The sequence below is a fragment of the Gymnodraco acuticeps genome, unplaced genomic scaffold, assembly GCF_902827175.1.
Source record: "Gymnodraco acuticeps unplaced genomic scaffold, fGymAcu1.1, whole genome shotgun sequence".
Taxonomy (NCBI): Eukaryota; Metazoa; Chordata; class Actinopteri; order Perciformes; family Bathydraconidae; genus Gymnodraco; species Gymnodraco acuticeps.
Genome location: NW_022990235.1, coordinates 3129020 through 3142724, shown reverse-complemented (window position 1 = coordinate 3142724; position 13705 = coordinate 3129020). Strand labels below are relative to the sequence as shown.

The following is a 13705-nucleotide window of genomic DNA, read 5'->3' as shown; positions in this document are numbered from 1 at the left end:
ATTCAAAAAAATCTACAAGCCTTTTTCTATGTAGTGGTAATATCGTTTAATCAATAAGGATTTATAACCACCATATTTGGGATTAAGTTGAGAAATCACCTTTAGCTTTTGATGTTAAATGTTTCTCTGTAGTTTTTCTCTTACACAACAAATACATGAATACAAATAATGAACCTTCTGGCCTTGCAGGTGAAAATAAATTAACTTTTTAGGAATCAGTACATTTCCTTTGAATTCAGGAATGTTAAAATCAATATTGTTTGCCAGCAGGGTTTTGATATGTCATGTCACTAAGCAATGGCCGCCGGTCCTCTGGGCAGCATTTTGGTGTTATCTGCGTGCTCAGATTATGGCTGGTTAGAGGACCTTTGATACCTCATTCTCTGCTTATTCCCCCCAATCCTTCACTGGTATAAGTATCACTAAATGAACACACCGCTCTTTGCAGTGATATCAATTATTGTTCCATCAGCAATGCGACAGTTTAACTGATTGTCAAATGGCACGTCACATATATATATATGTATTATCTCAGCAGTTATCAAAGTGCTGCTCATGTTCCAGCAAAGCTAATTACTGAAATTGAAAAAGACTGAATATTTGAGTAGAAACAAGAGACACCAATAACTAATAAAAGTACACCTTCTTTGTGAGCAAGCTTGCAAAGTAGCAGTTAATATACCCATACGTAATGGAAATAACTTAGTTGCTGTATGCTTGGTATTACATTTTTGCATCTCATAAAATACACCAAGTTGATAATAATAATAATGATAAACAAGTTACAAGACGCATGAGTTTCTAAACTTAAAAAGTGGCTAATAGCTTAAATTATTTGTTATTGTCTGCGCACTCTGTCCGCTGTGCACTTGTTTAAAATAAATTGATTAAAAATAAATGTCCACAGGAAGTAATATAGAAATACTTAACTTTCTAAAAACAAAAAGCCGATTATCTCAAATAGCTTTTTTGGCATTAGTCTTCCATAACCTTGCTCTTACAATCTAACACACAATTTATAGATCTTTATAAAAGAAAATATTTAGTTATATGAAGGATTTTCTTCCTATAGATTTTTGCAAATATCTAATAGCTGTTTCAGTAATTAATTACACCGCAAGCTACTTGAATCAGGAATGTGGCATTTGCTAGAAGGGAAAGGAGAAAACCTGTCTCGGTTAGTTCACCAACAGCATTTCAAGTACTATCAATGAAAATAAGGTAATTCTGTCCGTATGGTTTCCGCCGGCCTCTGATGTCCCCCCCCCCTCCTTTCTCCCTGGCCGGGTGTTGTGTAGACCTGTGCGCCAGTCGCCAGCTGCTTCTCACCTCCACTGAGGCAGAGGGTCGCTTTCATGGGCTCTCTGGACCCCCAGTGCTCCCCCAGCCTGGCCCTCTGCAGCCTGAGCTCATGGGGAAGGCAGGTGGGGCTCCGTATTTCTGGGATTGTCGCTCTGGCGGGGTGCCTGGCTTCCCCGTCCATGGGCCTGCTGCAGGTCAGTATAGTCCAGCAGGAGGGTGGGTGGGCGGGGGCTTGGTGCTAGCGCGGCCCACTGGCTGGCTGATCTCGGCAGTCTGTGGACACTGTGCAAATGGACTGAGATGGATGATTGTATAGTTTAAAGCTGTGGCCACATTTTTGGTTTACAACTGATTGGTCAACTAATTGATGTAAACTGCCCTGCTTGTACCAGGTGCCTTCTCACTAAACTTCTCCAGTCAAATGTTTTAAATATTTCAGGTGCCAACAAACTACTGGATTAAAATTGTATGTGACAAACCTGTTAAATAATTCATTTGTCGTAATCCATTCCTTCCTTTCCTCCCATTTCCTTTTTTCTCTCTGTCTCACTCTCCTTTGCTATCCATGCTCTGTTTGCCACAGACGGGCAGGAAAACACTGGGAAGTGTCCTCATCTGGAATCAGAAGAATCCGATCCTTCATTTGGGGAATTGTCTAACGGTGACGAGCTTAAATCTCCTCAGAAACCTGACGAGCCGGAGCTGGAGATGCCCTCTTTGGCCTGTAATGGGGCCTCTACCGGGGCCCTCAGCTCCCCCGAGGGATCTAAAGCCAAGACGGACCCTGAGAAGAAGTTTATCTGCAGCATTTGCGGTCAGGCTTTCCGCACCAAGTCCTACCTCAACAAGCACCAGCACAGAGTTCACAAAGCCCAGAAGGCCCAGGGGACCTCAGGGCCGGCCTTAAATGAGCTGGGCCCCTCCCTGACCTCTCCCTTCTCCCCCCAACAGAACATGTCTCTGCTCGAGTCTTTTGGCTTTCAGATAGTCCAGTCTGCTTTTGCCTCTTCTCTGGTGGATGCTGAGGCGGGTCAGAGTGGAATTGACTTTGGAGCGAAGTGACTTATTTGCTAACGTTCATTTCAGGACAAAGAAGATGCTCTGTATTTGGGAATAACTTTGCCTCAAGGTAACTCTTTCAGTTTGTTACGTCGCTTAATGTGTATCTTATATTTTTGTCACAGACTGCCATACGATTCCTACTTTTTCTACTTTTTCCAAGTATGAAAAGTGCGTGCACGGTGTTTAAAACGTTCTTTTAAAAGAAATGACATGAAGGTTTTATTTCCTTTATCTGATGTGGATCTGTTGAAGTCATGTTTGGTATTCTTATATTTGTTTCTTCGCTGGTGTGTTATTGAGCTTTCTTAGCTGCACAACATTTACTTGACATGAGATGTTTTATTTACTGCAAGCTTAAAACAAGTAATTGTCTGTACTCCCACTTTAACTGCTCTGATGTACTCGGTAAATTGACCTTTGGCCCTTACAGTGATTTTTATGTTTCATATTCCTCTTTCTCTTGAAGGCTGTAAACAGATGTATTTACCTCAGATCAACCAGAGGGCTGAGTTATGTATCTATGTTGTTCTCTACTTCTTTTGAGGAGGATTGTGATTTTCTTAAGGACAGGGATTTAATTGGTCCTCAATTTTGGTGGCAGATCTTCTTTAATCTATTAACTTTTCCCAAAAAAATCATAACAGGCCCACGGCATTTTTTATGACACGTTTATTCTAACCAACTCTCTTCAGCTTCATTCCCGAAAGTTTCCACACTTAAATGAATTACTATTGAAAGGATTACAGTTAGAGCCGGAGATAAATGTACTTTTACTACAAATGCACATAATCATCAGTGTTTCCCCTAGGTTTTTTAGGGGGTGGCATCAGGGCTCTCGACTAACTTTTTTCACCATCCTCCCGGAACCGTCCCGAAATACAATCTAAGCCGTCCCGAAATTAATGTGGACCGTCCCGAATATAAAATGTTACTTTTTCTACATTATCATTAGTTAAAATCATTCAAAGTGACCTTTAACATGAATAAAACATCATACAAATCATTAGATGATAATTCATCAACCTTTTTATTTGAGTAAATCATTCAATCACATAAACAAAGGCCACATATAATTAAACAAACACACAAACGAGAAAATTACTCTAATATTGAATCCAATCAAGTCCCATCCGATTAACAAAACAATCCAATACTGTCCTGAAGACAGAACCCAGAGTAACCACTAACCAGGATGACAGTCTGTCAGTCAGGAGACCTTTACAAACGGCCCCGCCCCCTCGCACACAGACGGGAGAGAGATCTCGTCTGGATTGGAAAGCTCGAAAATACATCATAGACGCATGTTGTAGTCTTATTGCATATTAGAAACGGAGTTAGTGAAACTAAAACTGCGATATAATGTGTATGTAGCAATAATACATATGACATATATTTTTTAAATGTCTCCAGTACCGTTAAAAAGTCCGATAACGTCGGAGCTTAACGTTACCACTGTCTTTAATAATTCCGGCCCGGGGCCCGTTTAATACCTTGGCTCGGTACCCATCCCTACATGGGGAGAGGCGCATCATATTGCTAAGGACTAAATACGATGGAGGGTTCTCGTCTCAGCCTTATTACCCATAGGGGATGAAGAGGAGTAAGTAAATAAAGAGGCCGGCGCTCCAGGGTCTGGTTCTGCTGTGCGTTTTTGTGATGTAACGGTAAAACATTTCAGAATTCCTCCACGGGATGCCATTGTCATTGTACATCACTCAACCCGCGAAATACACACACTCACTCAGTACATAGCTAGACCCGCGAATTTGCGGGCCAGGAATTCACGGGCACAGCCAGCTGGGCGGCTGGCTGACAGCCAGCGGCACAGCTGTAGCTACATGTGTGTGTATTTCGCGGGTTGCTAAATGTTTTGGGCGTGTGTTTATGTTGACAAGGAGGTTTAATAACTGTGCTACACAAAACGTGCAGTCGGTTTCATTTTCATTGCCGTTTGTAGTAGAGTTAGCAGGGTATTTTTATTTTAACTTTCGTCCCAAAATTATTTTGTATCCTCCCCGACACTATTTTTTTCGGCCCCGGGACGACGGGACGTCCTTAAGCTCGAGCCCTGGGTGGCATTGGGATATATATTTTGTTTTAATCCTCTGGAGCAGAGAGAGGAGCTGTGGATTATTGTTATTGATTAATGCATCGGTGTTTGTTAGGGTCAAAAACACTAAACTCACAACTTAAAATGAAAGCGTTTAGTTTATTTAATAAAAGAGCACATGTTCAATGTGAAAAGTGACAGTAGATATAGATTAGTTGCTATTTGTTGCTATATATATATATATATATATATATATATATAGCGCACAGCGCCCCTCCAAGACAATGGTAGGGGAAACACTGATCATGATAACTCCTTCACGTTTTCTTTGTCTGTTGCATTGATGGTTGTGCCGGTCGTCAGAAATGAATGTGACGTACCCTCTAGAATGCCTGGTTAAAAAGCAGGATCGTGTCCGTCCTAAGAAGCACTTTTTAATCACGTCCTATTTGAACTCTTGCAGCACCCACACGAAGCTTATAATTTATTGTTAAACCATCATGAGATTTTAATAGAGAGCAAACCAACCCTTTGTACTAACAGAAAATTGAAATGCCTACGACATGCAAGGGGAACAAACTGATTTTAAAGCTCTAATAGCACCTCATATTTCTTTCTTTTAGTTTGTATTTCTATATCCAAGTCTTTAAAAAAGCTGGTAGAAGCATATTTTTTCATTATTTGAAGCCTTTGGTGTTTCTATTCACTATTAACCTGAGCGATTATAAGTCTTAACCACAGAGCACAGTATATACCCTGATGCCATAGCTGATCTGAAGATATCTCTAATCTAAATGAATAAAATCTGCTAGCAGCTTGACATCAAAAGCTCTTAGTACGTTTCTGATTTGAACATTTGAACATTATTTATTTAAAAAAAGCTGGAGACAAAAGATAATGAAATACATTTTCCAAGGATAAAATGTATTTAAACCTGCAAAATGTGTCTGGAAACATGCCTTGCGCTTGTTAGGGATGAGCTTTGTATCCCCCCTACACTAACAATGTTTTAACGCTGTGGTGATTAGTCATTGATCAGCTGTTTACATTCAACAGGGACCAAGGTCAGGTATATATTTTCAGTATATATTTTGAGAAATGTAGATTATATTTTATTAACTTATTCATGCCCTGGTTTCGTGTACAGTTGTTTTTTTATTGTCAATCAAAAATCTTGTGATTTGCTTGTTTTGATAATTTTTCACTCTAAATTATGTTAAATAGAAATGTGTGGTGATGTGTGTTGTGCAACAGCTGGTGGGGTTAGGAGGAGCCTGATCCACCAGCCTCTGGACCGACCAAACAAAATGCTAGTTTTATAGTCAAGTTATTAAGCTCACTTTCTTTGTGCGCCTTCCTTTTCATCGCCTGCACTTTTAGTTATTGCTCACTCACATCCTGTCAGATACACTTGTGCTGTTAGAAGAAGACGAGTCTTGGGTTTGCGCTAATGGCTACATCCAAGCTATCCATTTTTTGTAGTCAAATTGTGTTTCATTCAAAATGTTGGACAAAGATATTCCTGTAATGAGGACAGACTAGATTGGATGGTTCCTCAAATTGAAACGTCCCCTGTTTCTGGTTTGCTTTGTGTAATTTGACCCCACTGTAAAGAGGATAATTTTAGGCTGCTGAATTAGTTTTGCATCTTAAGAAGTCCGATTGGAGGTTACTGATAAGAAGAAACCAGGTCTGGAGATCAATTCCCTGTTAGTTAATATGAATATAGTTTTGGTTAAACAATCAGAATCGAAATTGCAGACGCTTTACAGACTCATACTTCCTCTGTATATACTGAAACACAAAATAAGCCATCACAGTCCGAAAATCTAATCAGTGTCTTTTGTAAGAAGAGATCCAAACGAAAAGGATAAGATTGAGGAATAAAATGCAATCATCTTTTATCTTATTGACCTCTCACAGAAATAACACATCAGGTGATTAACATGTATCCCAAATGTCTGTTGTTTTTTTCCTTATGTTGAAAAATCTGCATTACGACGCAAAACCCAATCCAACAGTGCAGTAGCTAGCAGTGTCTGTGTGTGGTTAGAAAAGAGTACATACATGCGTGTCTTTTTCTGTGTTATATTCTGTGTTTCCTGCTTTGCTTAATTATTATTTGTGCATAATTTAGCCTCTTAAAATCCAATACATTCCTATATTATTTATGGTTATTTTGTGATTGTAACAAGTGTATATACCATTCATATACACATTCTATAAATATATATATAAATATATATGAACCAACCAATATGAGCAGTGTTTGTCATGGTGGTCCTGTACATATATAGATTTAGTTTTTCTTGTCCATCATGTGGAGGGATGTTAAGTTATGGCAATTTGATTGAAAGTGTAAACTGCATGTTCTGGCATGCGAGCCGAGCTTCGGACTGAATGTCGATCACTGGTTGGTGGCAGCGATGGTTTCCCTGCTCACCGCTCTGTCACTGGGCTCTGGTAGCGCTCACACTGCCAGTCGCACGATTCAAGTCTCTGACCAAGTGTTTTTTCTCCTTTTTTGATCCACTCTGCACTAGTATTTACTCCTTTAAAAGGTGATAAGGGTTGTTTTTATTATTGATTAAAAAGAAGTGGAAGATGCTGTAAGGAAATAATGTTCCTTTGTTTGTGTTCTCTACTAGGATTGTATGATTTGTTTTGTTTCACTCATGTTGGTACTCGAGTGTAAAAGGTGTTTTCATTGAGTATTTAGGCCTAAATGTTTTTGCTTTTCTGCTTTTGGTCTGTTGCAAAGTGCCTTCCAAATACTGATTGTGCACAGCAGTGGATTAAAAAAGGTCCTCTTTTCTAAAGGTTAGGAATTGTACAGAGTGACTTGCATTGACACTTTTGTATAAAAACACACAGAAAATGTACAATATGTTAACTTGGTATTTTATCATCGTACTCAACAGGATAGCTCTTATGACGTGTGAGCTACTTGATTTGTTATTTGGACATATTTCAATATACGCATAATTTTCTATAGATATTTGTTTTTGTACTCTGTTATTGAGTCTCATCTCTCTTGTTGGTACAGAGATGAGCAACAAATAAATTGCAATTGAAAAAGAGCCTAACTTTTGTCTTGTAGTTATTCATGTTAGATAATGAAACAACCAATCCATTCATGTAATTTTACAACTAATCAATCAGATATTATTTATCTAGCCCAATATCACAAATTACAAACGTGTCTCTGGGGGTTTACAGTTTTTACAGAATATGACCCTTAGATCCTTAGACCCTTGCATGGAACAAGGAACAAGGAAAAACTCCCCCAAAAAATACGATTAATGTGGAAAAAACTGAAGAAGCCTCGGGAAGAGCAACAAATAGCGTTCCCTCTCCCAGGATGGAAATATGTGCAGTAGGTTTCGTGAGTATAAATTACATTTATAATACACTTAAGTCAGTCCAAATGTCAAATGATTATGTGTGTATACACTAAAGTTAGTTGTGCTGCAATTCCGTTGTTGTGGTAAACTGGTTGACAAATATGTCAACTACTAATCGAGCAAGTACCGGTAATGTGATGTGAATCATTAATTGGGTAAAACCTGGGGGTTACATTTGTGGCCATAGAGAATAATGACACCATATTTTCATATAAACCTTGCTTTAAAATGTGGTTTGCGATTCCCTTTTACAATAAAAGCCGTATTGCAGGAGTGGCCAACCCGCGGATCTTTGCCGAGTCTCATGCGGCTCCTCAGTATATCGAATTGTAATTGTGTGGTTTTTTTTGTTTGTTGCGCATATGTATCCCAGTTCACAAAGGGTTAACAACACACAAGTTCCAGCCCAATCGTTACACAGAGTTTTCAACAAATAAGTGCTTTAGCCAATCAGAATACAGATCCTGCAGTACTGGAGGCGGGCTTCACTGCACTCGCGATGTGACAGTGAAGGGAGAGATCTGCTTCCGATCGGCAGAAATATAACTCAGATAAAACCGTAATAACTCAATATAATGTTGTCAAATCAAAACGGTAACAATTTGCAGTTGTATATGTGTAGCCTATGTGAGATACAGACAGAATAAAGGCCAGGCATATTTTTATTAAATGATGTGCCCTTTCGTGCATTTGAGCCCCTTCCACATCCTCTACACGTTTCAAAGAAGCAACATGTCATGCATAGTAAGATATCTACTTTTTTCAAATGTTTTGAACTGAGAGTTTGTGTGTGAGACACAATATTAATGATTGACAATAACTGGCCTCTGGACTTACTACTAGGTGTAAGTCCATTTCTGTCAATATCATGGACTGTGACATTTATAGGAAATCTGGCTGAGCAGAGGTATATTTTTGTGTGTGTGTGTGTGTGTGTGTGTGTGTGTGTGTGTGTGTGTGTGTGTGTGTGTGTGTGTGTGTGTGTGTGTGTGTGTGTGTGTGTGTGTGTGTGTGTGTGTGTGTGTGTGTGTGTGTGTGTGTGTGTGTGTGTGTGTGTGTGTGTGTGTGTGTGTGTGTGTGTGTGTGTGTGTGTGTGTGTGTGTGTCACAATTATTGTTCATTTTTAGATTTTCATTTTGTATGTGTGAGAGATAGAGAGGGGCACACAGAAAGGCTGAGAGCAAAAGAGAGAAGGAGAGAGAGAGGTCGGGGACATACACCCAGCATGTGTGCCTGTGTATGATGTGGCTCTTTGCAGTATCACAGTAAAATGATTGGCTCTTTACATTACATTGCATTTAGCTGACGCTTTTGTCCAAAGCGACTTACAATAAGTACATTCGACCAGGAAGACACAACCTTGAAGAAAACAGAATCATATAAGTACATCAGGTTTCATAGAGCCAACATTTCAAGTGCTACTCAACTGGCTTTAGGTAAGCCAGTCCTTTATTAGTATAAAAGTGCTTCGTTAATAGTTCTAACGCTCGAAGTGGAGTCGAAAGAGATGAGTTTTCAGTTTGCGCCGGAAGATGTGCAAGCTATCTGCCGTCCTGATGTCAATGGGGAGCTCATTCCACCATCTTGGAGCCAGGACAGCAAACCCACGTGTTTTTGCCGATGGGAACTTAGGTCCCCCTCGCAGCGAGGGCGCAGCGAGTCGTTTGGCTGATGCAGAGCGTAGTGCTTTACCTATGAGGGGCCGTGTAGGCCAAAATTCAAACTCACCTCACACACACACTACTGAAAACATCTGGCCTTGCACACACACTACTGAAATACTCTCACATTCACTACTGAACACCTCACACACACACTACTGAAAATTAAGCCTCACACACACACTATTGAAATCCTCTCACATTCACTACTGAACACCTCACACACACTACTGAAAATTAAGCCTCACACACACACTACTGAAAACATCTGGCCTTGCACACACACTACTGAAATCCTCTCACATTCACTACTGAACACCTCACACACACAATACTGAAAATTAATCTCACACACACACTCCTGAAAAGCATTTTACTGAAAGGTTCTCAGTAGGGAATGTGCATGTGTTTCACCTATGTGTGTGTGAGGGGATTCTTGCTGTAACGGAAGTCATTCTAATGTAACGGAAGTCATCTGCTAGTGGTCTCTTTGCTAGCCCCGTTAGCTTCATTAGCTCCAGGCTACTACTCGGACGTGTTTGTTGTGTTGATGCCTGGTGGAGTATTCTTCATTGAAATATCGCACTTATCTTATGGCTCTGCGGTTCAAACAGACCGTCTATGAATGCAGTTTATTCGGTAAGTGAAATTCAAGCACTTTATTTCTTACTTGTCTTTTTATTCAGCTAACAAGCGAGACGAAGCTACATCTGTGCTAACGATGCTATCCGTAGCATACAAGTTAAAACATAATGGAGAAGTGTAAAACATTAAGAAGGATTATACTGTAAAACATAAGGCTTCTCGGTGAGGTTGGTAAAATAAGGTCATGCTTGTACATTAGTTATATTTGCTAGTTAGGTAACTGCATTGTTATTGTTAATTTAAAATAGCTATGCTCGACGATGCAGACAGCTAGCGTCACATTAGTGTTGAAGAGCAGAGTACGAGATTAACCCATAGATTAACCTCACTATAAGATCTGTGTATCTGAAAAATATGAATCTCACATTTCCAGTTGGTTCCAGAAATAACGTTGACGTAGATATTGCAATATGGTTTGTTGAGCTGGAGTTGATTGTTGAAGCTTACTGGTTAACGTTCATCATATTAAACGAACGAACCCAAACGTTGTTGTTTTTATTAATATTATTACCAATACTTACTTAGCATTTTATTATCATTACACTGGAGAAACCGATTTATTGTGGCAGCAGAACGTGAACATGTAACTTAATGCCTGCATTTGAGGACGAAAAATAGCTCAGTCAATGCTTTAGGGACAAGGAAATGATTTGTTTAAATATTAGATATGACGTTATGTGTGCTTCTGTGACAATGAAGCTTATTCATTGCATTACATTTGTTGAAGATGTTTGTCTTTTACCCTTACGTGTGTGTTACAAATGAATGTGAATATGGCATAGTACAAATATTTAAATTGACTGTCTCATGAAAAACGATTCTAAAATAAAAAGGACCCCAAAGTGAGTCAACAAAACTTTCAATAATAATCTAAGGTATTGAGTTTTGGGATGTTACTTGCATACAAATCTATAAATGCCTTAAGGTTTCTAAAACATACAATATGTGGTAAATTCAACAGTGGATCCAGCAAAGATTCACATTTTTGCATGATTTGTTATTGATTTGTTGCTGTTACTTAATTTTAATAAATTCAAGTCAAGCTTAGTTACATGTGATGGTAGCTATATGCTCTTACCTGTGTGCCTCCTCCGCAACCAGACTGTATTCAAACTCTTAAGTACCAGTTCTATCTACTTTAAACAATTAAAAAGACAAAATCAACTACATTTATTGATATACCAATCTTTATTTTTGGGGCCTCTTCTTCTTTTAAATTAAACTTTCAGACATGAGATATTGAAATACAGTAATAGTTTTGTCTATTTAAAAAAGAATGAGCCATTCCTTACAGTTAACTTCATATTTCTTATTGTCTAAAGCATTTATGACACACATTTCCCCCTCATATTCACAGTGTGGATCAATTGAGACAGCGTGCAGAGACTTTGGGAGAAACCTCAGCATGACGGATGTCCTGTCTGTGGGTTTGGCTGGAGAGGACTGAGGTGGAGAGGTCTTTCTCTGGGAGGAGGCCCAGGCCTGATGAAGAAACCCCCTAACTGCATCTGTGAGCACATACTAGGCTCAGCTGTCACAAACAAATGATGGTCCTGTTTGACTTTGTGTTCACAATAAAAGTGTAGTTTCTTAGTGAATGTCCTGTATTGGTCTTTAATCTGAAATCAGCTTTTCATTTTCTTCTTGTCCCTCTGAGAAAACGGTGAGGCAGTTGTGTCCTTCAGGTATGTCCTTTCCTAACAGAAATGACAAGAAACATATGACATTATTGCAGAGCAAGTGTGTTATTTATGAAAGGTTTGTTTATTTAGCGGCTGTAGAAATAATGTATTTTTTTAATTCATCACTTTGTACTACAAAGATAATCAGATTATGAATGAACAGTCTGCAGTTAATCAACATTAAAATATCTTATTATTAAATAATATTCAACTGCTCGGTTGTCTCACTGCAAGAACCACTTTTACCACGTCTTTTACAGACAATATGTAGAGACAAATGGTAGCAATTCTCACAATGTAAAATGATAATTGCCTTAAATACATTGAAATGTGAAAGCTGATTATAGTTGTTACTTTATCTATTTAAACCAGAACGTTTCTCGATTCTTTGTACAGTATGAAAGGAGTCTTTGTACCTTTGAGTCCATGCTGAAGTTCACTGATGTTAGGAATAGGTCTGTCTCTCGTGGTCAGCATCCTCTGGTCTGTCTGCATCACCTGGAAACTTTAAACAAACAGATGTATATGTAAAGTAACAATGTGTTGGTTACAGACTTGTTTTTACATGCAAATGTCATGTGATAATCTTTTTGTTATCCTTAAAAAAAAGTGCTGGATATCAAAGCCCACACACACGTAAGGGTAAAAGACAAACATCTTCAACAAATGTAATCATTTCCTTGTCCCTAAAGCATTGACTGAGCTATTTTTCGTCCTCAAATGCAGGCATTAAGTTACATGTTCACGTTCTGCTGCCACAATAAATCGGTTTCTCCAGTGTAATGATAATAAAATGCTAAGTAAGTATTGGTAATAATATTAATAAAAACAACAACGTTTGGGTTCGTTCGTTTAATATGATGAACGTTAACCAGTAAGCTTCAACAATCAACTCCAGCTCAACAAACCATATTGCAATATCTACGTTAACGTTATTTCTGGAACCAACTGGAAATGTGAGATTCATATTTTTCAGATACACAGATTTTATAGTGAGGTTAATCTATGGGTTAATCTCATACTCTGCTCTTCAACACTAATGTGACGCAAGCTGTCTGCATCGTCGAGCATAGCTATTTTAAATTAACAATAACAATGCAGTTACCTAACTAGCAAACTAACTAATGTACAAGCATGACCTTATTTTACCAACCTCACCGAGAAGCCTTATGTTTTACAGTATAATCCTTCTTAATGTTTTACACTTCTCCATTATGTTTTAACTTGTATGCTACGGATAGCATCGTTAGCACAGATGTAGCTTCGTCTCGCTTGTTAGCTGAATAAAAAGACAAGTAAGAAATAAAGTGCTTGAATTTCACTTACCGAATAAACTGCATTCATAGACGGTCTGTTTGAACCGCAGAGCCATAAGATAAGTGCGATATTTCAATGAAGAATACTCCACCAGGCATCAACACAACAAACACGTCCGAGTAGTAGCCTGGAGCTAATGAAGCTAACGGGGCTAGCAAAGAGACCACTAGCAGATTACTTCCGTTACATTAGAATGACTTCCGTTACAGCAAGAATCCCCTCACACACACATAGGTGAAACACATGCACATTCCCTACTGAGAACCTTTCAGTAAAATGTTTTTCAGTAGTGTGTGTGTGAGGTTAATTTTCAGTAGTGTGTGTGCGAGGTGTTCAGTAATGAATGTGAGAGGATTTCAATAGTGTGTGTATGACGTTAATTTTCAGTAGCGTGTGTGTGAGTTGTTCAGTAGTGAATGTGAGAGTATTTCAGTAGTATGTGTGCAAGGCCAGATGTTTTCAGTAGTGTGTGTGTGAGGATTCAGTAGTATGTGTGCAAGGCCAGATGTTTTCAGTAGTGTGTGTGTGAGGTGTTCAGTAGTGAATGTGAGAGTATTTCAGTAGTGTGTGTGCAAGGCCAGA

General features: G+C 38.9%; 1 protein-coding gene across 6 annotated transcripts in view; it reads left to right on the top strand.

The window, feature by feature from the left end:
• Window positions 1-13705, top strand: part of patz1 (POZ/BTB and AT hook containing zinc finger 1) — a 31146-nt gene that overhangs the window by 4731 nt on the left and 12710 nt on the right. For 3 of the 6 annotated variants that reach the window (XR_004569284.1, XR_004569285.1, XR_004569283.1), the window contains exons 5-6: window positions 1299-1496; window positions 1886-2431. Coding sequence is in view for 3 of the 6 variants with exons in the window: in XM_034218969.1 (XP_034074860.1) it covers window positions 1299-1496; window positions 1886-2364 (677 nt within the window). In the remaining 3 variants the exon portion in view is untranslated. Of the gene's footprint in view, window positions 1-1298; window positions 1497-1885; window positions 3345-13705 lie in introns of those variants that run through there. The other 3 variants (XM_034218970.1, XM_034218971.1, XM_034218969.1) reach the window with 2 other exon arrangements.